This window comes from Episyrphus balteatus, chromosome 1, assembly GCF_945859705.1.
Source record: "Episyrphus balteatus chromosome 1, idEpiBalt1.1, whole genome shotgun sequence".
In the NCBI taxonomy this organism is placed as follows: Eukaryota; Metazoa; Arthropoda; class Insecta; order Diptera; family Syrphidae; genus Episyrphus; species Episyrphus balteatus.
The window spans coordinates 68,479,178-68,500,502 of record NC_079134.1 but is presented as its reverse complement, the minus strand read 5'-3'; the positions used below and the strand labels follow the sequence as shown (position 1 = coordinate 68,500,502).

Below are 21,325 nucleotides of genomic sequence, written 5' to 3'. Positions count from 1 at the left end.
GGAGGCATTATATTATATGAAATGGTAACGGAGTTACGAATAACAGAGTTACGCGCGACAGAGTTACGGCCGTCAAAGTTACGCGAAACCGAAGTTACGAAAAACTAAAGTTACGAATTCTAAAGTTATGTTAAGCTATGACATGTGATCTATGGGTTGGCAACAATTGCGAGGAACGATATGGAATTATGGAAATACAAACAAGAGATTAACATTTTTCTCATTGGTCAGAACTAAATGAGTTAAGCGAAAATGGGTGTTATTTAATCTTGTAAAATTTTGATTGGAAATGTGTAGATATACAAAGTGGGTATAATAAAATACACTTTGAATAATTATATTAATTAATAGAAAAAATAAAATACGTTGGTGCAATATTAGTTGGACAAATAAGAAGTTAATTTCAATTATGTCCCCCAAACTTACATAAGCATACTTATGTTTTTTTTTTTTACTTCAACGTTTTTGCGATCTTCTCACAAAAACAAAACCATATAAATGTATATCTATACCTATCGAATCAAAATTTTAGAAGAACACCCATTTTCGCTTAACTCATTTAGTTCTGACCAATGAGAAAAATGTTAATCTCTGGTTTGTATTTCCATAATTCCATATCGTTCCTCGCAATTGTTGCCAACCCAAAGATCACATGTCATAGCTTAACATAACTTTAGAATTCGTAACTCTAGTTTTTCGTAACTTCGGTTTCGCGTAACTTTGACGGCCGTAACTCTGTCGTCCGTAGCTCTGGAACTCGTAACTTCTTCGGTTTCCCTATTATATGCATTCATCAACTGAACAGGTACAATTCCTTAACGGAAATATAAAATTTTTGTACAATACTCATGTTCCAATAAGAACAAAAAGTATTGACATTCGTAGACCTTCGTGGTTTACTAACAAAATACGATTTTTGATGCAGAAACGTGATGAATCATATAAATGGTGGAGACGATATAGAATACAGGAACTAAGACAAGTTTACTGCTCTCTGAGGAATAAAGTTGTAAAAGAGATAAGAGCCGTGAAATCTATGGTTTATTCTGCACGCTTAAGTTCATCCTTGAACGGGCGCCAGTTGTGGAAGAACTTAAAGGAAATAGGCATTGGTAAAAATAAAAGTGACGCGGTTGACAGCATCGATAGTAACGCCTTAAATCGTAAATTTGCTTCATTGCCTTCCGTACCCGTTTCCAACAGCATAAATAGCTCAAATGATTTAAGACTGAGAGAGAGGACAGTAACCTCATCGCTAAGTTTTGGTTTTAACGCCATAAGCAGTACGACTATAGTAGAGAGCTTTTTGTCTATAAAATCTAATGCTTCTGGTGTTGATGAGGTACATCCCTTATTTTTAAAAGTTATTTTGCCGATACTCTTACCATACATAACTCACTTATTTAATTTCATTCTGACAACAAGTGAATATCCTAATCAATGGAAACTTGCTAAAGTCATTCCTATCCCGAAAAATTCTAAAATGGATGATTTTAGACCCGTATCCATTTTGCCTTACCTCTCAAAAGTTTTTGAAAGAGTATTACAAAAACAAATGAATGCGTATTTAAATCAAACGAATCTATTAACACCAAAGCAATCTCGTTTCCGTAAGAGACATAGCTGTATTACATCGCTCAAAAATGTAATAGAAGATTTGCGACAGTCGATGGATGAGGACAAAGTCTCGTTTCTAGTTCTACTAGACTTTTCTAAAGCCTTCGATTGCGTAGATTTTTCTGTTATGTGCAACAAACTTCTCAATGAGTTTAGTTTCTCAAGCAGTGCTGTAAAACTAATTAAATCATATTTAAGTGGAAGAAAGCAAGCAGTTGAAAATAATAATTTATCTGACTTTTTGTCAACTACAAGGGGAGTCCCGCAAGGGTTTTGGGCCCTCTTTTGTTTTCATTATACATCAACGAACTTCCTAACATTGTAAGGTATTGTAATATCTGTATGTACGCTGACGATGTCCAGTTGTACCTTAGCTGTCCAGTTGGTCTCATTGAACATCACGTTGCTTGTATAAACGAAGACTTAGAGAGCATTTCACGTTGGTCTCAATATCATGGCCTCTTATTAAACAATTTAAAATCAAATTGTCTTGTCGTTTCACGAAAACCATTAGATTTATCTTACTTTCCTTTGATTGTACTAAACAATATTCCAATTCCATACCCCGAGACAGCTAGAAATCTGGGTATTCTCTTTAATCGCAGTCTAACAGGGGATAATCATATAAATGCAGTTATTGGTAAAACATATGGTGCTTTACGATCCCCTAGGGCGACTCAGTCTTTTACCCCTATCAAAACTCGAATTATGCTGGTGAAAACATTGATAGTGCCAATTCTTACTTATGGGTGTGAAATACATAGTTCGTGCAGTTTTGAAAGCAAGCGTCGATTAAATGTTGCTTTCAACAGCTCAATTCGTTATATATATGGTAAACGTAGATATGAACATATTTCAGCATTATCATTTGGGCTATTCAACATGACATTTAACAGTTTCCTGGAGCTTCGTACCCTATAGGACTTTGCACATGAGCTACGAACTACGAATTGCGAACTGTGGATGGTCGCATATTTTGACATATCTTTCACATGAGTTAAGCACTATTCACATGAGCACTACCAACGAATGCACGAATATTCGTTGATTTTGACATTTCTTTTACATGAGAGTTTTTAATTCGTCCCGAATGAAGTTTTAGTTTGACAATGTTCACCACCGAAACAAAAACAAACATGATTTTTGAGGTTAAGGACGCGCGAACTTTTTGTTCGTTGGGAATGTGGATTGTGTGGAACGCGAATTCAATCTGACAGTTCGTACCAACTAAAATTCTTTTCGCGACGAATAAATTTGTTTTCTCAAATTTATTAACATTTTATATTAAAAAGGGAATAAATGTATCATAAACTCAAATATAAACTATATTTCTATTGATTTGTTGAGAATTTTTGAGGAAAAAGGGCTTGAAACGTGCCTAAAATCACTTTTTCTTATTTATTCGTCGTTCGTTGGTCGTTCTCATGTGAATAGTGCTTATTTCTGTTTTCTGATATCTTGCTGACGCATGAACCCCACTATCTGTATCAAAGACTACAAATGGCCTCGTCGAGTAGATCCCATCAACTCATACATCTACGATACTCATCCTTAACATCGGAACGTCAGTTTTTTATAAATAGTGTTCGTCTATGGAATAATCTTCCACGCGATATCAGAAGAATCGAAGATGTGCGAAAAGTGAAGAAAGAAATTAAAAATTATCTATCATCTTAAAACGTTTGAACAGACAAGTAACCTACAAACAAGTAATGTTTAATCTTTATTTAAAATTAACTTAATTTACTTTAGAAATTTTTTTTTTTTAATTTTTTTGTATTATCCTTATATATTTGTAATAATAGCTTCTCACTAGCTAATAAGATATTATATCTTACAGTGTTAAGTAAACGAAATAAAATTGAATTGAACTTAATTGAAAGTCGAAAACCATTGTGCTCCTTCCATTGCATCTAGAGTATCGCTGATTCTTGGCAGTGGGTAGCTGTCTTTCTTCGTCACATCATTCAGCCTGCGGTAGTCGACACAAAATCGAGTGCTTCCATCCTTCTTTTTGACGAGAACTACCGGTGATGCCCAAGGGCTTTTGGAATTTTCGATCAGCCCGTCTTTCTTCATTGTCGATATCATTTCTTCAACTTCACCTTGTTTGGCCAGGGGGAGACAGACGTCTTGCTGGTTGACGAATCGGCCTAGCATCTCCTGTATCGATTCGATGCTGCACCAGTTGTGTCCGGCCGTATTGCCCGCTGGGTGAAGAGAAAATATCAGCATATTCATGAAGAAGACTTCCCGCAACATTAAGCTGATGTTGACTCAAGTTGTCTGGTTTGAGAATTTGTTTCTTTAGTTTCTCCGAGTTCATAGTCATCTGTGTATCCTCCTCGTTGATCTTAGTTATTGCGGCCACAGATTCACATTGCCCAAAAACTTCTCCTTTCTTAAGCTTGATTGGGTACGGTTTGATGTTAAGTATCCGTACAGGTACCATGTTGTTCTTTGGTGCCACAAGAGTCTTCCCGATGATGATGTTTTGGGAACTTTGTTTAACTTCTGGCTCAACCATGAAGTATCGATGGCTTCCAATATTCCCCTTTAGTTTCGTCCACACAAAAACTTCTGAAGAAGGAGGCAGGCACATGTCTTCTTTGATGACAGTTCTAATTTCACTGGACAAGTATCTACTGCAATCGGCGAAGGTACTGGTAGGAAATATCGCCAACCATCCCAATCAACTGATGAGAAGAATGACAGCCCAACAACGACATCCGGAACCTAAGTACCTTTGCGCTTTGGATATACTGGCTGAGAACATAATTTCAATGGACAACGAAGAAGTTAACTTTTACGCCGACACCCAGTCGGCTTACTACCGTGGCTAACGCCAACCAAACCAACCCAACTCAACCAACCCCACAACTGGACATCCGGGTCTGAACACCCCGAGGACAACCTAGTCAGCAGACTTTTTAAATTAAGTTTATCCATGTATAATATTTATTTATATTTTATAACTTAGTCATTGTATAAGGTTAGGCCCCCTCTGTGCCAACAAAATTTTGTATCTATCAATGAATCTTAGACATAAGTTAATTTTAAGTCAATTGTAAATAACAAGTTCAATAAAAACAAAATTGAAAAATTGAGACAGTTCTAATTGTTGTTGAGTTTTCGTTGCCATAGACCATTGGAATCTCTATGTTTCTGTATTTCAGGACTTGATAACCGATATCCAAGATGATTCCATGCTCCTTCATGAAGTCGATTCCAATGATGCACTCATCACATATATCTGCCACCAAAAAAACTTTAGTTCTGCCAAACGGATCTCAAGACGAACTTCTCCGTACACTCTTGCTGCTTCTCCTGTGGCGGTCTTCAGACGGTAGCTGTTGGTGTTATGTAGCCATGTCATCTTTACCAAGTCTCTTCGTACAATAGAGGCGGTGGCACCGGTGTCAATTGTAGCCACGTGTTGTTTGCTGTTTATGATTGCCTCCACTGTCGGACTTTTGTTGTCTCGTTTAGTCTGTGAGACTTGAATTGTGGTTCTGGGGCCATCGATACCAGAAACCAGCTTCTGCCCCTCGAAGTTGGTTCTTACTCGTTTCCCGAATGGGAATCAATTTGAGGATGAGTGCTGGTTGTATCGCTTACCTGTTGTTCCTGTTTCCACAGCGTTGGCAAGCAGTTCTTCTTGGTGGCAATCTGCACTGCCACTGGAGATGTCCTGTCTTGTTACAGTTCCAGCATCGAGCAGCTCCGTCTCGCTGGTTTCTTTGGAATGCGAGTTTTTGACAAGAGCATTCCTCCACTGCAACTTCTCTTACCCGATGAACGCCTGTTCTGCTGCTTCCATAGTAAGTGCGAACGCTAATGCTTCAGGAAATGAACGTTTTCCAGCTGTTCGTATCGCTCTCTGAAGATTTATGTCAGAAACAGCACGAACAAAGGCTTCTGTCGCAAACTGATTGATAATGTCGTCTCCTGCTGTCGGATATGCCAGATGAGCTAACCTTTCAATATCTGCTTGGAGTTGTTGCAGAGTTTCTCCTCTTTTCTGGACTCTTGTATTGAGTTGGACGCGGAAGACTTCCTGCATATGGCCATCTCCAAAGCGTTTTTCAATGACCTGGACAAGAGCGTTAAAGTTACCATTCTTTTCTGGTGGTAGAGTTTGTAACAACTCAGCAGCAGGACCTCTAAGAGCAAGAGTTAGTGCTATACATTTGTCTTCGTCATCCCAGCCATTTGTTGTGGAAGCTGCCTCAAACTGTTTCTTGTAGATCGACCAAGAACTTTGTCCATCAAAGTTTGGATGCGTTTCTTTCTTCTTTAAATACTCACCAGAACCACCATCTTAATTTTTCGAACCTTGTCAAGTTCTTCGGTAAAACTTTGCATTTTAACTTCCATTCCTTTCAATTTGTCATCGAATTTTATTTCTTCTTTCTCGAGTTTTTCTTCAACTTTCTCGAACTTTTCTTGAGATTGTTTTTCAACACCTTTGATAGAAGCATCAAGAGCAACGAACTTGTTCTCGATAGCATCAAGCTTACCTTCGATGAGGTTTTTCTGTTCATCTAGAAGGTTCTTTTGCTCTGTTTGTTGTTGTTCCATTTGTTCTCTCTGTTCTTCAAATTTTGCAAGGAGAACAGCCATCATGGATGACATATCGGAACTAGTACATACCGGAACCCCGAGACTCGAGAATGTCCCCGAAGGCTCTCGTCCCTGCCTCTCGAAACTTCCTTTCCAGGAGGGGCGCTTCATACTTCCAGTCTAGTGGGATATTTTGGGATGTGTTCAGAGGGTAGTTTGTTAATTACTAAAGGTCCGTTCACATTTCTACCTTTGCAGTAGTAGGTAGTGTGTTCAGACTTTTATCTTAAAAGTAGTTCAGTAATTCATCGTTAATAAATTTGAATAAGTAAAAAATTACTTTTTTTGGAAACTATATGAGTCTTTAAATTAAATAAAAGATAAAGAATTATTTTCTTATACTCATATATTGTTGTTTATTTAACAAACGTTTTCGGGAAGAATTCCCGAAAACGTTTGTTAAATATATCGGGAAGAATTCCCGAAAACGTTTGTTAAATAAACAACAATATATGAGTAAAAGAAAATAATTCTTTATCTTTTATTTAATTCATCGTTACACTATATATTTTTTTTTTTCGTTGAATTTTTTTATTTTGACAAACAAACTTTATTTTAATCAGAATAAATACAATATCAAACTTAAAATACAATAAGTCTTTTAATTCATTTGTTGTTGCTGCTGGTTGTTGGTGTTGTGCAGAATTCTTTCATTTCGCTAATGATGTCGTCTCACGCCAAAATATTTTTTTTTTTTCATTTTTGTAACTTTCACTTCCCGGTTGCACATTGAAAATCACGACTTGCAAACTAAACATTTTTCATATTTCATTTTTCATAGTAAATTTTACATATTTTTGTATTATTATTTAATATATTTTAAAAACAATTAACTATACAAGACACGAGACAAAATGAAGCTGTTTTTTTTTGCCCTTGTCTTTCCTACGTTCTTTTTTCCTTTTCACTCTTTTTCACCACGCTTCTCCTTCCTTTTGTGTTCATACACACAAAGTTGCAAGTGTTCGAGTGCAACCCCGTTTTTCTCGGTCTGAGTGTCTTTTCTGAACTCCGTTTTCTTGCTTGAAGGGGTAGAAGTAATACGAGTTATTTTTCCTCTACATTCAAGAGAAAACCTTAGATGTACACGAAAGATTAAATGAAACGACATGACATAATTTGCCCAGCGAAAAAAATTGTTCTGTTTGTGGATTGGATTGCGATTGTGATGTTGGGCAGCTGTATGCTCAGTGGAGACGCTGTGTTACACGTACACGAAAGATAAAATGAAACGACATGGCATAATTTGCCCAGCGAAATTTGTTCTGTTTGTGAATTGGATTGTGGTTGTGATGTTGGTCAGCTGTATGCTCAGTGGAGTCGCTGTGTAACAGAATAGCAGAATAAAAGATTTCGCCGAATAGGCCCAATTAACATTGAATAAGTGCCTGGCTACACGGTGACTTTTCAATCGCCTAAGCGATCAGTTTGTTGGCAAGAGCGATGAGGAGTGAAGGGGGAAGATGCTCACGAAGGGAACTGAATTTTCAGAGGGTAGTACAGTTCCATTGCTAAATTTTTCCTCTTTTTGACGTTTGTTCCTAGAAAATGTAAAAGTAGAACGTGATTGGACACAACAGTGTGTAGCCACTGCATGTGATTTTTCAATCGATTGAAAAACCACTGTGTAGCCAGGCACTAAGACGTACAGGAAGGAAGCCGCTTTTTATTAGTGTGAGTTGTACAGATGCACATGTATTTGTAAAGGGTCAGAGTGCAGATATATTGTTCACTCAAGGGGCGCCAACAGAAATGTAACTGGTCTCGTGAGAGACTTCCGTATAAGTGCTATTTTTCATCATAATTATATACGAATTTTACAGCCCTATTCTGGGCAACCTCACTGATGCCTCACAAGTCACAATAACCTCATAACTCGAGTTGAACTCGATTTTTTGACTTTTTCGTATTCTAACGAAAACCTCACAGTCACAAGAACCTCATAAGGTGTGGTGAGTTTGATTTTGTGAGGTTTTTCGAATTCTGGGGTACCCTCACAACTTGTGAGCCTCATAAAAATTGTTAAAATTGTGATCTCCTCCAGAGCAGGTCACTACTCACAAATTACTAGAGTTTTGATATTTTTTGTTTCCATAAATATTTTGGGAACAATTTTAAGTTTTTTTTTTATTTTTGATTTAGCAAAAATTGAATTAGATTTTTTTTTGTTGCATCTTATTGCAGAAAAAAAATCAAAACCAATAACCAATTCCAAGATAGTTTCTCAGATAAGTCATCGATGAATATTTGCGACATATGGACTGCGTCGGCGTTACTCTGGGCAAAAATTGTTTTAATCGCGTCAATGAGGATACTGAAATATATGAAAACCTCAACGAAAACCTCCTGTTGACCAATGATCGCATTGATAATCACATGACGGCGCTTATATTAAATTATAAAATAAATTATTGTAGGTAACCTCATTCGACTAAATGACTCTAGAGGTAAGTAATTTGTATTCATTTTATTTTTCTATTTACAAAATCATAAATATATATTTATTTTATAGGAAGCATCAAAGATATGTGAGAGGTTGAGCAATGTATAATTTTGCGCAGTGAAGAGCACACAAAATCCTACCTAGAGCGATGCCAGCATCTTTTAATAATGCTCAAGTTTTTTCAGAGCAACCCACAAGTCAATAAGAATCATGTGAACTAATCAAAAAGCCGATTCTGTTTTCTAAACTACATTGAATGTAGTTTGAATGAAAACTTAAGCAATAAACGTCTTAAAACTTTGAAGTAGACTTTTCCGATTGAAGAATACATGTATACGAAACAAAAATCAATATTTATAAAGTAATTAATTAAATAAATTAAAAATTGTGTTTCACTTGGCTCCTTTTTCTACAAGTAAACAAAAATGAAGTAGACACACAGCAGAACCAATCCAAGAACCTTCACAGATTTTTGTGGAGTTTCTACATTGGAGTCCATCAACAGCAAAAATGACTTGCACATGACCGTAAATTTGCGGTAATAGTTCTGTTTTTTTTGGCGTCTTCGTTGGCAATGATATTAGGAGCGACACTCTGGAGGACCAAAACTCTGTTGAAGGTCTACAACTCTAGCATTTCGTCTACGTTGTAATGATTGGTGTTGCCTTCCATGTATCTCTGCAGACATTTGGTTGCCAAGTCAAGCTGCTTGCTTGTTGTGTCCAGCGAATAGAGCATATTGAATACATGTCGTGCCAATGGCCTTTCGGGAAATGTTTAAAAGGGGTATTGCAATGGCCAATGCACTGTGAGAAGCATCTCATATCTTTATTGAGGATGAATTAGTTTTGCATGAACCATGAAGTGTACAAGCAAACCAGGAGTAACTCATTCACAGTGCCAGCGTTCTCCTCCATTTGGTTTTGGATTTCCCTGCACCAATTTGGTCTCATTCGCTATAACAAGAAAGAAGCTAGCGTTTTTGTTATTCATATCTGGTCCATGAGTAGGTACATCTGCAAAAAATAAAAACAAAACAATATAACTCGATTATGAATTCATCAATTTGTATTTGTAGGTACAAACCGATTTCTAAAACTCCTGTGTCCAAGATATTTTTCTGGTCTCTGGTGTTGGAATTGCTAAATAATTGATTATAATTCCTTGGAAGAATGTATATATCGAAAATATATGAACAAATAGTAGATTTTTATTTATATTCAAAGTGTTTTGTTTTTTTATCTGACAAATCAGCTGGCTGTCAAAATAAAAACTCACCTCGTTTGTGGTGAATTTGCTGTGAGGTTTCTTATGAGGTTTTTCGCAGAATACCAAATTGTGACAACCTCATAAAAAACCTCACAAAAATAAACTCACAAAAAATTGTGACTTGTGAGCATCACAACTCCAGAATAGCCCTGTTAAACTGTTTTTTTTTCCTCAACTAAAAACAGACTGAAATTTTTTTTAAATCATCAAGATTAGCTGAAACATTGTCAGTCAATGATTGCATCGCCTTGTCATCACCAATAAAAGTGAGTTCGCCCCTGGAAAACTAGCTCGAAATTTGACAGATTATATATTTTTTTGACACATTATATATTAAGGTCCATTTTCTTCACTCGGAGTTGAACATAACTTGAGAATTTTTAATATAAAAATTCTCAAGTTTTGTTCAACTCCGAGTGAAGAAAATGGACCTAAGGGTATTCACGATCCGATGCAACTGGTCTAGTATCATTGCAAAAGTGCAAAAGTTTAAAATCTTACAACACTACAACAACAAAATATATGGATTAAAATTATACAAGAGTCTTGCACTTTAGCTATACCCTAACCCTATTGCAAAATAAAATTACAATGGAGTAAAATTATTTTTGACAGATGGCAGCTCACCGTCGCGTGGCCCATGATAAACAGTTTGTCATTTTTATTCTGTTTCTAATGGTTGTCGCTACTCATGTCCCGTAATTTAGTTTCTTTTGATGTAAAATAATTTGTGAAATTTAATTAACCCGAACAAAAAAAGAATTAAATTAAAAAAAAAATGGAAAAAAAGAGAAATAACGGTGGAGGAACAACCCCGTTAAAAAAACATCATGGATTTCATTCATGCTTCAATATTTACTATAGATTAGAAGAGGGGCGTTCACGATCTATTGTTGTTGTCGGCGTGGCAGAAAGTCCGTCCAAATAATAAAATATTGAATATAACAAGATTCTTGCGAACTAGTTTACTTCAATTTTAGTAATTGTATTGAGGCGGTGGATCGAACTTGTTCTGCTTTGGATTTGGCTGTTAGCTTTTTCATCAATTCAAATTTAAGTGAGATGACGGATGAGTGCATTCAGTAAATCTTCATTTCAAAATGAATCCATTCAATAGTTTTGGTTCTGTTCGCTTCGCAAATCGATCCACTACTTTGATCCACTACTTCACCTTAAGATTAATTTATAATACCCCACCCCCCGTGAGGCGCACTGTACTATCAGAAGCTTCACCAACCACAACGTCCAATTTAGTCAACTTAATAGCTGGTCGACGGAGCTGCCCTGTAGTTTACTTCACAACAGCTGATTGAACTTGTTCATCTGGTCCCAGGAAAACCTTTGTTACTCTTCTGCGTTTCCACTCAGATCTTGGGACATCGAAGTCACATATAAGAACCAAATCATCAACTTGTAAAGGTGGAACTTGTTGGAACCATTTGCGTCTCCTTGTGAGCACTAGTAGATACTCCCGCATCCATCTGTTCCAAAATCGGTCTTTTATTTGTTGACTAACTAACCACTGTTTTCGAAGGCAAAGTGCTTTTGGATCTTCTGGCCCTGGAGTTTGGGTGGAGTTCGGACAGCCCAGCAAGAAGTGATTCGGAGTAAGAGGATCTTCATCATCAGTTGACACTGGAAGATGCGTAAGTGGTCGACTATTAATAATATTCTCCGCTTCGATCAGAGCACATTGAAGAGTTTCAGGTCGAGGAGCTAACTCGTGAAGTGAATATGACAAAACTCGTTTCACCTATTGCACGAGTCTCTCCCAGCACCCTCCCACATGAGGGTTTAACCGGCAGTTGAAAAGCCACTCTATGTTTCTTGAAGAAAGTTCAGCTTTGATCGCCTCGCTATCAAAAATTGTCGTGTTCAATAGCTCATTTCTTGCGCCAAGAAAATTTGTGCCATTATCGCTTCGGGATCGGGTCAAAATTCTGGCTTCAAAATTCTGCTTTTCAAAATTCTGCTTTTTTAACGAAAATTCTGTTTTTCAAAATTCTGCTTTTTTTCTATTCTGCTTTTCAAAATTCTGCTTTTTAAAATTCTGCTTTTCAAAATTCTGCCAGCATTATACTTAAACAAAAAAATTCTGCCAATTCTGTTTTTTTTTATAGCATATGTGCTGACTAAAGAAAAATACACCTCATTAATGTAATTCAACATTGGTACTTTCCTAATTTTTTTTGTTTAAGTTTCAGAAATATTTTTTAAAATGCATAGACTGACTTTCTTTCGAATAAAATCTATAACTTATTGGAACCGATGTTGTTTGATACAAAATATTCCTTTTCTTATTCAAATTTTTGATTATTCATCTTTATTTGATAAATTAAAAAAAATTTGAATTATTTTCGGAAATGTTAAGTATTAAAACAAAAATTAGTATGCATTCAAAGAATGACAAATTATGTAGGTAAGTAATCAAATAAGCAGACAATTTATCAAGAAGATGATTTTACAGAATTTTGCAAAAAATTAAAAAAGGGTTTGGAAAATGTTAAAAAGCGCGCGCTTTTTAACATTTTCTAAACCCTTTTTTAATTTTTTGCAAAATTTTGAAAAACAGAATTTTGAAAAGCAGAATTTTAAAAAACAGAATTTTGAAAAACAGAATTTTGAAAAGCAGAATTTTGAAAGCAGAATTTTGTAAAGCAGGATTTTGAAAGCAGAATTTTGACAAAAGAATTTTGACCCCGGCAGAATTTTGACCCCAACCCTATCGCTTCTTATGCGCTTTGGAACCCCACGTCGATTCACGAAATTGCAGATGCACAATATACAAGCATCTGTTGACAGGTTGGTAGCAATTTCTAAGTGGACTGCTCGCACAGTCATGCACGTGAATAGAGCTATCCACCTTTTTTCCCGCCTTCGTCCAATAGTAACGTAGACTGGGCCAAAATGGCCTTACGAAAGGTGTGGGACGATCTTCAGGTAACTGCCCCATCAGTGGGGGCAATGGCATAATGGATCTAAATTTACATATAAGGCAATTCGCCTTAGCCTTTTGCACAGCTACTCACAGATTTGGTACCCAAAACTTCTGTCGAATTTCGTTTACAACAGTGTCGTTATTATGGTGACGGAGGCGGCAATGATAATGTGCTACTATTAATTTTGTGAGATGGTGTTGCTTTGGCAAAATAATAGGGCGTCTGGCGGCATATGGTATGGTAGTAGCAGCATCGATACGCCCGTAAATACGCAGGAGACCATCGTTGTCTATAAAAGGCGTTAATTTATAGAGGTTGCTTGTTTTGGTAACACACTGGGCGTGACTCAGCTCTATCATGTCATCCAAATATACATCCTTTTGTGCTGCAGATACCAATACCCTTTCAGCGCTTTCCAACTCTGAAGCCGAAAGTTCTCCTTTCGATATTAGCTTCTTTTGACATGCTTTGATAAAACTTGGAGTATTTCAAAATCTGGATAAATCAAAAGATTGTTTTTTACTTACTGTTTGAGCAAAGAGTATAAACTTCAGCTTCATTTCTTCCTGACAAACGTAACTTTCAATGTCCTCGGGTCGTGAGGGCCAAGAATCCTCAGGCAATGCGAGGATTGATGGACCATTTAGCCATTTACTTTCGGGGTTGTATTTCGGTGGATATCTTGAACGTGTCGCTTCGTCTGCTGGATTTAGTTTTGACGGTATCCAGCGCCACTGATTGACATGACTGCTTTCAAGAATTTCGGCGATACGAAAACCTACAAACTGTTTTTGGTGACGGGGTTCTGACTTAAGCCAATTCAGAACAGTCTTTGAATCACTCCAGAATATTTTATCAGCAAATGTCAGATCATGATGTTCGATAATCGTGTTGCAAAGTCTGATACCCAAAACAGCGGCTGACAGCTCGAGTCTCGGAATAGATATAAGTTTCTTAGGAGCGCACCTTGTTTTACCGGCAATGAAAGAAACAGATACCTGATCTCCAACTTCAATTCTAAGATAAGTAACAGCACTAAACGCCTCTTCACTGGCATCGACGAAAGTGTGAAGAACTATTTTTGTAGCTGCAGACAAATAAATATTGTGACATCTTGGCACACGACACTGATTTAATTTTGGAAGTTCTTCTTTCCACAGCAACCACTTCTTGAAAATCTCATCTGGAATTCGCTGATCCAATTGAACTCCGTACTTCCATATGGATTGCAACAACAATTTAACATGAATGACGAAGTTGGCAATCATACCGTACGGGTCGAATATTGACATGACAATGCTCGTAAATTCCCTCTTTGTTGGACGTCTGTTAGCAACGATAATATCTAGGTTTACTCGAACAAATTTGAGCTTGAATATTAAGACGTCATCAACGGGATCCTAGCACATCCCAAGCACCTTTTCTGTTGCTGCTTCAACGTTCATGTCTACCAGATGATTTATTTCATTCATCTCTGTAGTAGCATAAATTTCTCGCAACAACTCTTTGGAATTTGATGCGAAATTCCTTAATTCAAAACCACCACTCATTTGGATTGATATCACGGCTCTAGTGACCTCGACTGCTTCTGCCTCACTTTCAAAACTGTCAACGTAGTCGTCTACATAATGGTGATCTATTATAGACTTAACAGCTCGTGGTTGAACATTAATGAATCTCATGGCGTTAGTATCATTCACATAGTTTGCGGAACATGGTGAGCAGCTGGCACCTAAAATCATTGTTTGCATCACGTACACGCTGATAGGATCGGTTGCGAGAAATCGCCAACGAAAACGTTGCGAGTTCTGGTCCTCAGGACGGATCATCACCTGATGGAACATTTCTCTTACGTCCCCAGTAATTGCAACTGGACGTAAACGGAAATTGTACAAAATAGCCATCAGTGACTTGAGATCTTTGGGGCCTTTTATCAAGAAAGAATTTAATGAAGTGTTCGTATCTTTTACCTTCGCGGCCGCATCGAATACTTAACGTATCTTCCCTGGTTTGTTAAGATTTTGAACACCAAAGTGAGGGAGATACCAGGTTCTGGGTGTTGTTATACTAGACTCAGCATCTGTTAACTTCCTAGCATACCCTTTGTTTAAGTAGCCGGCGATGATTTCTCTGTATTTCATAACTCGATGGCATATCAACGATATCATCTTTCCAGAGAAGACCTGTCCGGTAACGGTTGTTTACCCTCCATGTAGTATTTGATAATATTTGAAGAGCTCTTTCTTCGGCCGGAGAGACTAATGGCTTCGTCGGTTTCTTCACCCCAAATGAGTCCATGCTGAAGTACTCTTCGACGAGTTCATTCAAATCAGCGTCTTCTTGTTCTTGTTTGTAATTGAGAAGAACGACAACCTTATCGTGACTGGTATTCGCCTTTGATGTTCTTCCGTACACAGTCCAACCAAGCCTGGTTTCGGCAGCAATAGGTCCAACATCATCGGCCTTAATTATTTGTATCGGTGTTCCCAGGTGACAGTTGTCAAGTCCAATAAGGACCTCAGGTTTGACATTCTCGTATAAAGGCAATGCAACGTCTCCCAAGTATCGATATATTGCCTTCAAATCTTTCACTGATAATGATTGAGTCGGTAGATCCAAATCGTTGACTGCATGCACACTTTCAATCGAGTACTGCTCAGCTTCTTCCTTGTCGGCACTTATTCGAAGATTCACAACACGTGAATCTCAGCAGTATACTCAACGTCATGAAGCGAGGTGTGATGGGCTTTGGAACAACTATCAATTCCACATATCTTACGACTTTTGCATGTGCGCACACTGTGGCCAAACCGCAGACAACTGAAACAAATTTATTATAGAATAGAATTTTATTTCCTATTGACCGCAAAAAATCGATAACAAAATATAAAAACACAGATGAAATTTAGTTTTTAAATATTTATTATTTTATCGAATGCATTTCGAACCTTAAATTGAAAGTTCATCTTCAGCGCGAGTTTAATAAAACAAAATGAAACGAACAAAGCTGAAAATGACATTTAAATCAAAAACAACTCGCTTATACAAAATTAAATACATAGCTTACAAAAAATATAGCTTACAAAAAATAGCTCTCTTACAAAAAGTAAATAAGCAAACGAATTTTACATTAAAAAGAGTTAAAAAGGGATGACTCTATTGCACCAGCTTCTAAATTCATTAAATTATTTGTAGTTTGAATGAAAAAAGATTCGTAAGCATATAACTTAGATGGATTATTTACTGTTTTTAAAAATTTTATGTTGTCAATATTTGGTGTAACAGAGTGAGACTCTGTTTTGTCGAAATTAAAGATGTGTGATGATATCGCTTTTTGAATTTCCTTGTTGTCTACTGTTCTTTCGTGTTCACTTGCTCTTGTCTTGGGCTTTGACCCTTCTCGTCTGTCCAATGTAAGAGGCATCGCAGTCTTTGCAGGTGATTTTATAAACACCACTTCGCTCAAGCATTGGTATAGAGTCTTTTGTAGTTCCAAGTGATAAACGAAGTTTGTTGTTGTTTGTGTGTACGATTTTTATGTTTGATTTCTCGTAGTATTTATGTAATTTGTTTGTGACATTCAGAACGAAAGCGATAGCAGCTCGTCTTTGATCTGATTTATTTGAACAAACATTTTGCGCGAAAAGAGTTGAAAGATTTCTTTTTCGTATTTTGTTTGAGTGTTTTATAATTAAATTGTCGATTAAATGTTTGTTGTAACCATTAATTGTAGCCAAATGAAGTATATGTTCATACTCAGTTTTATAGTTTTGCAAGGAAAGTGGAAGGCGGCAGAGTTATAAACCATAGAATGAAAAGCTGCAATTTTGTTTTGATGATTGCAGTAGGAATCAAATGTGATGAAGCGGTCAGTGGATGTCGACTTCCTGTATACTGCAAATTGAACTTTACCATCATTGCGTGTTATTTTAAGATCCAAAAAAGGTAATGAATGGTCATCTCCTGATTCAAGTTCATATGTAAACTTAATACTTTCATATCTGTTGTTCAAGGTATTTAAACAAGATTCAACATTTGCTTTTTTAACAACCGCAAAAGTGTCATCAACGCAACGCCACCAAATGCGTAATAGAAGGCCTTCCTTTTTTAGATCGGTTTCGAAGTTGGACATAAACGCCTCTGCCACCAAAGGAGATAAACTGTTTCCCATACTACAACCAAAATCATTGCTATAAAACTGATTTCTAAATTGAAACGAATTATATGTCATGCATTTTTCAATTGCATTAATAAATGCGTTTATGTGTTCATTAGAAACTGCTTTATGAACAAGGTGTTTTTTGATGATTTTTATTGCTATATTTATAGGTACGCTTGGGAAAAGAGCTGCGACGTGAAACGAAATAAGCGTCTCATCTTCTTCTATTTGAATATCTTTAATTTCATCTGCGAATTCAAAGCTATTTAGTTCAGCTACTAACCATTTTGATATGTTGGCAAACGGAGAGTTTACACATGACACGATCTTACGCATTTTATTTCCAGGTTTATGAACCTTTGGTAAACCGTATATCAGAGGAACTTTTGGGTTTGACATACGCAGCCAAAACTTATTAACATTGAAAACTTGATTTAAATTGTCAATTACAGAACGGACATCGTTAATCATTTTATTGAGTGGTGATCTCCTGGAAACCTTAAAATTGTCTTCTTGGATAGATGTGAGCATCCTTTCATCATATTCATTTTTATTCATGACAATGACCTGGTTACCTTTATCGGCTTTCATATAGAAAACATTTCGTTGTTTTAGTTTTGAGAGAGCATCGTTCCACTTCAATGTATCTTTGTCATTGTGTTTTAAGTTTTGCTTCTGTTTTTTAATTTCAACAGAGGCAACATCTCTAATTTCTTTTTTGATATCAAACGATTTAAACTGTACAGATGATTCAATATCAGCTACAAGATCAACAAAAGGCGGGGCAAGTGGTTTAACAGAGAAGTTCAAACCTCTGTTTAAGAGTTCTAACTCCTTATCAGTGAAAACTTCATCTGACAAATTCACCACTAGATTGTCTACTTTTTCAATGTGAGGTTTCTGTAGAGGTGGAATTTCTTTTAATAAATCACATAGTTTTTTGTTTTGTTTTTCTCTTTTTGTTATGAAAATATTGTCACATCGAAAAAGTACCGCGGATTGTTTCTGTATAAAGATATTAAACATATGTTTATTCAAGTTTCTAGTCATCTTTAAATTCAAACTACAAATAATTTAATGAATTTAGAAGCTGATGCAATAGAGTCATCTCTTTTCAACTCTTTTTAATGTAAAATTCGTTTGTTTATTTACTTTTTGTAAGAGAGCTATTTTTTGTAAGCTATGTATTTCATTTTGTAAAAGCGAGTTGTTTTTGTTTTAAATGTCATTTTCAGCTTTGTTCGTTTCATTTTGTTTTATTAAACTCCCGCTGAAGATGAACTTTCAATTTAAGGGTCGAAATGCATTCGATAAAATAATAAATATTTAAAAACTAAATTTCATCTGTGTTTTTATATTTTGTTATCGATTTTTTGCGGTCAATAAGAAATAAAATTCTATTCTATAATAAATTATAACGACCACAAATTTTACGTTCTTTTAACTTTCGGTGATTAAATATCGAATATATTTTCAACTGAAACAAAGATGGTTCTTCTTCGCGAACTCCCATTTATGTTTTACTATCAGATTTGTGTACATGCTACAGTCAAACACGGGATGTTTCTGTTCTTTACAATAGCCACAGTTTTCATTCATGACACCAGGTTGTGTGACATGTAGTACGTTTTTTGGCCCTGAGTTCGTATCAGATGCTGGCGGCAAATAGTTTGGAGTGACAAGACACACCAATCTCGCTACTGACGTCAACCATTCATCAAAATGCTTGACTGTTGCATATGGTTGAATGTACATACTACGTTGGGCCCATTCTAATCGTTTACTCATTGGCAATTTGAGTGTCAGTTCGTCGATTAGAGTTGGATTGGCCATGTGTTGATGTAACCCGCTTGCTTCGAGAAATGTAGAGAGATTCTGCACCTTTGATGCGAATGGAATTAGGTGTTCCAGTTTGCCTTCTGAAATTGTTGCAATTTCTTGAACCTTGATTAACTGACTTCGCAACAAAATCTCTGGACGACCATAGAGGAACTCCAACGTTGCCATAACTCGATCTACGTTATCGGGTTGAACCAACAACGACTCGACGGCTTCCTTTGCATCACCCTTAATGCACCTTTGCAAACGGAAGTTGTTTTCCACCTTGGTGTAATTGAACATCACCGTTGACTCGTGGTAGGCAGTACAAAACATCGGCCATTCTTCTGGTCGACCATTGAAATATGGCAAATGTTTCAAATTTCTGATGTTTCCAAAATTATTAACTTCCCCGCAGTGGTTTTGTCCAAAAGAAGACGGCATTGTCAAACCTGGTGGTGTTGGCATGTGTGGAATCGTTTGAGATGGATTCAAGGGTGCCAGATATGAAACTAACCTCGGGGTAAACGTGGAAGTAGGATAGCATACTGGCACAGAATGCATACAAGGAGCGGGCGACTGAATATTTGTGCTAGTGGCACAAATGGAAGCTGTCGTAAATTTACTAGCGGCTGTAGTCGAAATGGATGGTGGTGCATCTATTGGATTGGCGGCAACTAACGATGCGAAGGGCGCTGGCTGCGTCATGTTGTCGATTGACGAAATTGTGGACGATATGGACGCTGGCTGCGTCTCTACTACAATTGGTGATTGGCAAAGTCGTAGACGCTGGCTGCGACACAGTCGGCTGGCTATGTGGAAACCATTATCTGTCGTTGACTACTTAGCTGTTCTTGCAGGCGAATGCGTTCTTCTTTCTCAATTTTGGCATTTGCCAAGGCGGCGTCTAATAGTGATCGCAGCTCCTGCATTTCTTCTTTTAGTTTCTCCATGTCAGCCTCGCCAATCAAAGTTTTGTCAAGATCAGATTCAGAATCGCTTTCCAAGTCTGAATTTGTTTCTTCAGAATCTTTCTTAGGATTTAATCTTGCGCTTTTTCGGCTCATCAAGATATTCAATTCAAGTTAAAATTGAAATAAAAATGTTGTCGGTGTGGCAGAAAGTCCGTCCAAAAAATAAAATATTGAATATAACAAGATTCTTGCGAACTAGTTTATTTCAATTTTAGTAATTTTATTGAGGCGGTGGATCGAACTTGTTCTGCTTTGGATTTGGCTGTTAGCTTTTTCATCAATTCAAATTTAAGTGAGATGACGGATGAGTGCATTCAGTAAATCTTCATTTCAAAATGAATCCATTCAATAGTTCTGGTTCTGTTCGCTTCGCAAATTCGATCCACTGCTTCACCTTAAGATTAATTTATAACAATTGTAAAAAAATAAAATTTTACATTTTTACTAGGCCTGTTGCACCAGATCGTGAATACCCCCATTATTTTTTTAAAAATTTTTTGTGGCTTCACTCACCAACTCTATAGGTGTGATATACACCCCTTCCTGTACTTCTTATTCAAAGGACATAACGAGAAATCTACTTTTATTCTCTACTTGGATTGATTTTAAAAAAAGAACATTTATTTTTCTAGGATAATAAAAATAGTTCAAGCCACAGTACACATAAAAAGGTAATATATTCCAAACTGACATTGGTCGCCAAATTGTCAAAACATGACAATTTGGCGACCAATTGGTGTTTTTTTTGGCACAGCTATCCCTATCTGTAGTGGGAGCTTCCATGTATTACAAATACAACACCCAGCTGCGGATAAAACTAAAACTTAAATCTGGCTGCGGATAAGAAATTGACATTTTTTTGAGTATCGATATTCGATCGGAGAAAATTTCGGATTGTCGGATAAATCAAGAGTCTCGATGGCTATGTTCGCAGAGTGCAATGTGCAACCCACTAAATGCGTTCTTTTATTTTAGTTTGTTTTGAATTAATTTTGGAACGCACACATAAAATTATTTGTACATTTCATCTATACAGGGTGTCCCAAAAATCAACACCGAAACGAAAACGGTAGATAGGGTAGGTGGTGATAGTTATCAGAAAAATAATTTAAAAAAATCGCAGCTATATACTTTGCGAGTTATGGGCATGGTTTTGTTTCTTTCAGAACAAAAACTTAAATAATATGGAAAAATTACCTAATAAAAAAGTCGGTTTTCTTAAGAAAATAAATTTTATCTCGGTTATTTATGTAATATTCTCAACGATGTTATACCATTTTGAAAAGAGAATTGAACACACCAACTTTTAAGGTAACTTGCCGAAACATCGTAGAGCATTTTTTTTACACTACAGTTCATTGAATTATAGTCATGTAAAATTTGTTAGTACTTGGTTGGGCAAAAAAGTAATATTTGCTTTAAAACTGATGCAGCTGAGTTAAAATTTTTGAATTCATTTGGTAGCAGGGTTATTCAGGGTTAT

General features: G+C 36.5%; 1 protein-coding gene and 1 long non-coding RNA gene across 2 annotated transcripts; both read right to left on the bottom strand.

The window, feature by feature from the left end:
- Positions 1-9,017: 9,017 nt before the first annotated feature.
- On the bottom strand, positions 9,018-10,311 carry LOC129907640 (uncharacterized). Its single transcript, XR_008771110.1, has 2 exons — positions 9,770-10,311; positions 9,018-9,699 (listed from the first exon to the last, which is right to left on the bottom strand). It is a non-coding gene; the product is annotated as an uncharacterized LOC129907640 (long non-coding RNA).
- A 2,200-nt stretch (positions 10,312-12,511) lies between these two features.
- On the bottom strand, positions 12,512-14,168 carry LOC129907623 (uncharacterized). The gene is made up of 2 exons (XM_055983927.1): positions 13,419-14,168; positions 12,512-13,357 (listed from the first exon to the last, which is right to left on the bottom strand). The coding sequence occupies exons 1-2, from the start codon at positions 14,157-14,159 to the stop codon at positions 13,340-13,342; spliced, it is 759 nt and encodes a 252-aa protein (XP_055839902.1). The 5' UTR covers positions 14,160-14,168; the 3' UTR covers positions 12,512-13,339.
- Positions 14,169-21,325: the final 7,157 nt, after the last annotated feature.

Coding starts and splice junctions, on each gene's coding strand:
- LOC129907623 (XM_055983927.1), bottom strand. CDS start 14,159: ATGATTGCCAACTTCGTCATTCATGTTAAATTGTTGTTGCAATCCATA.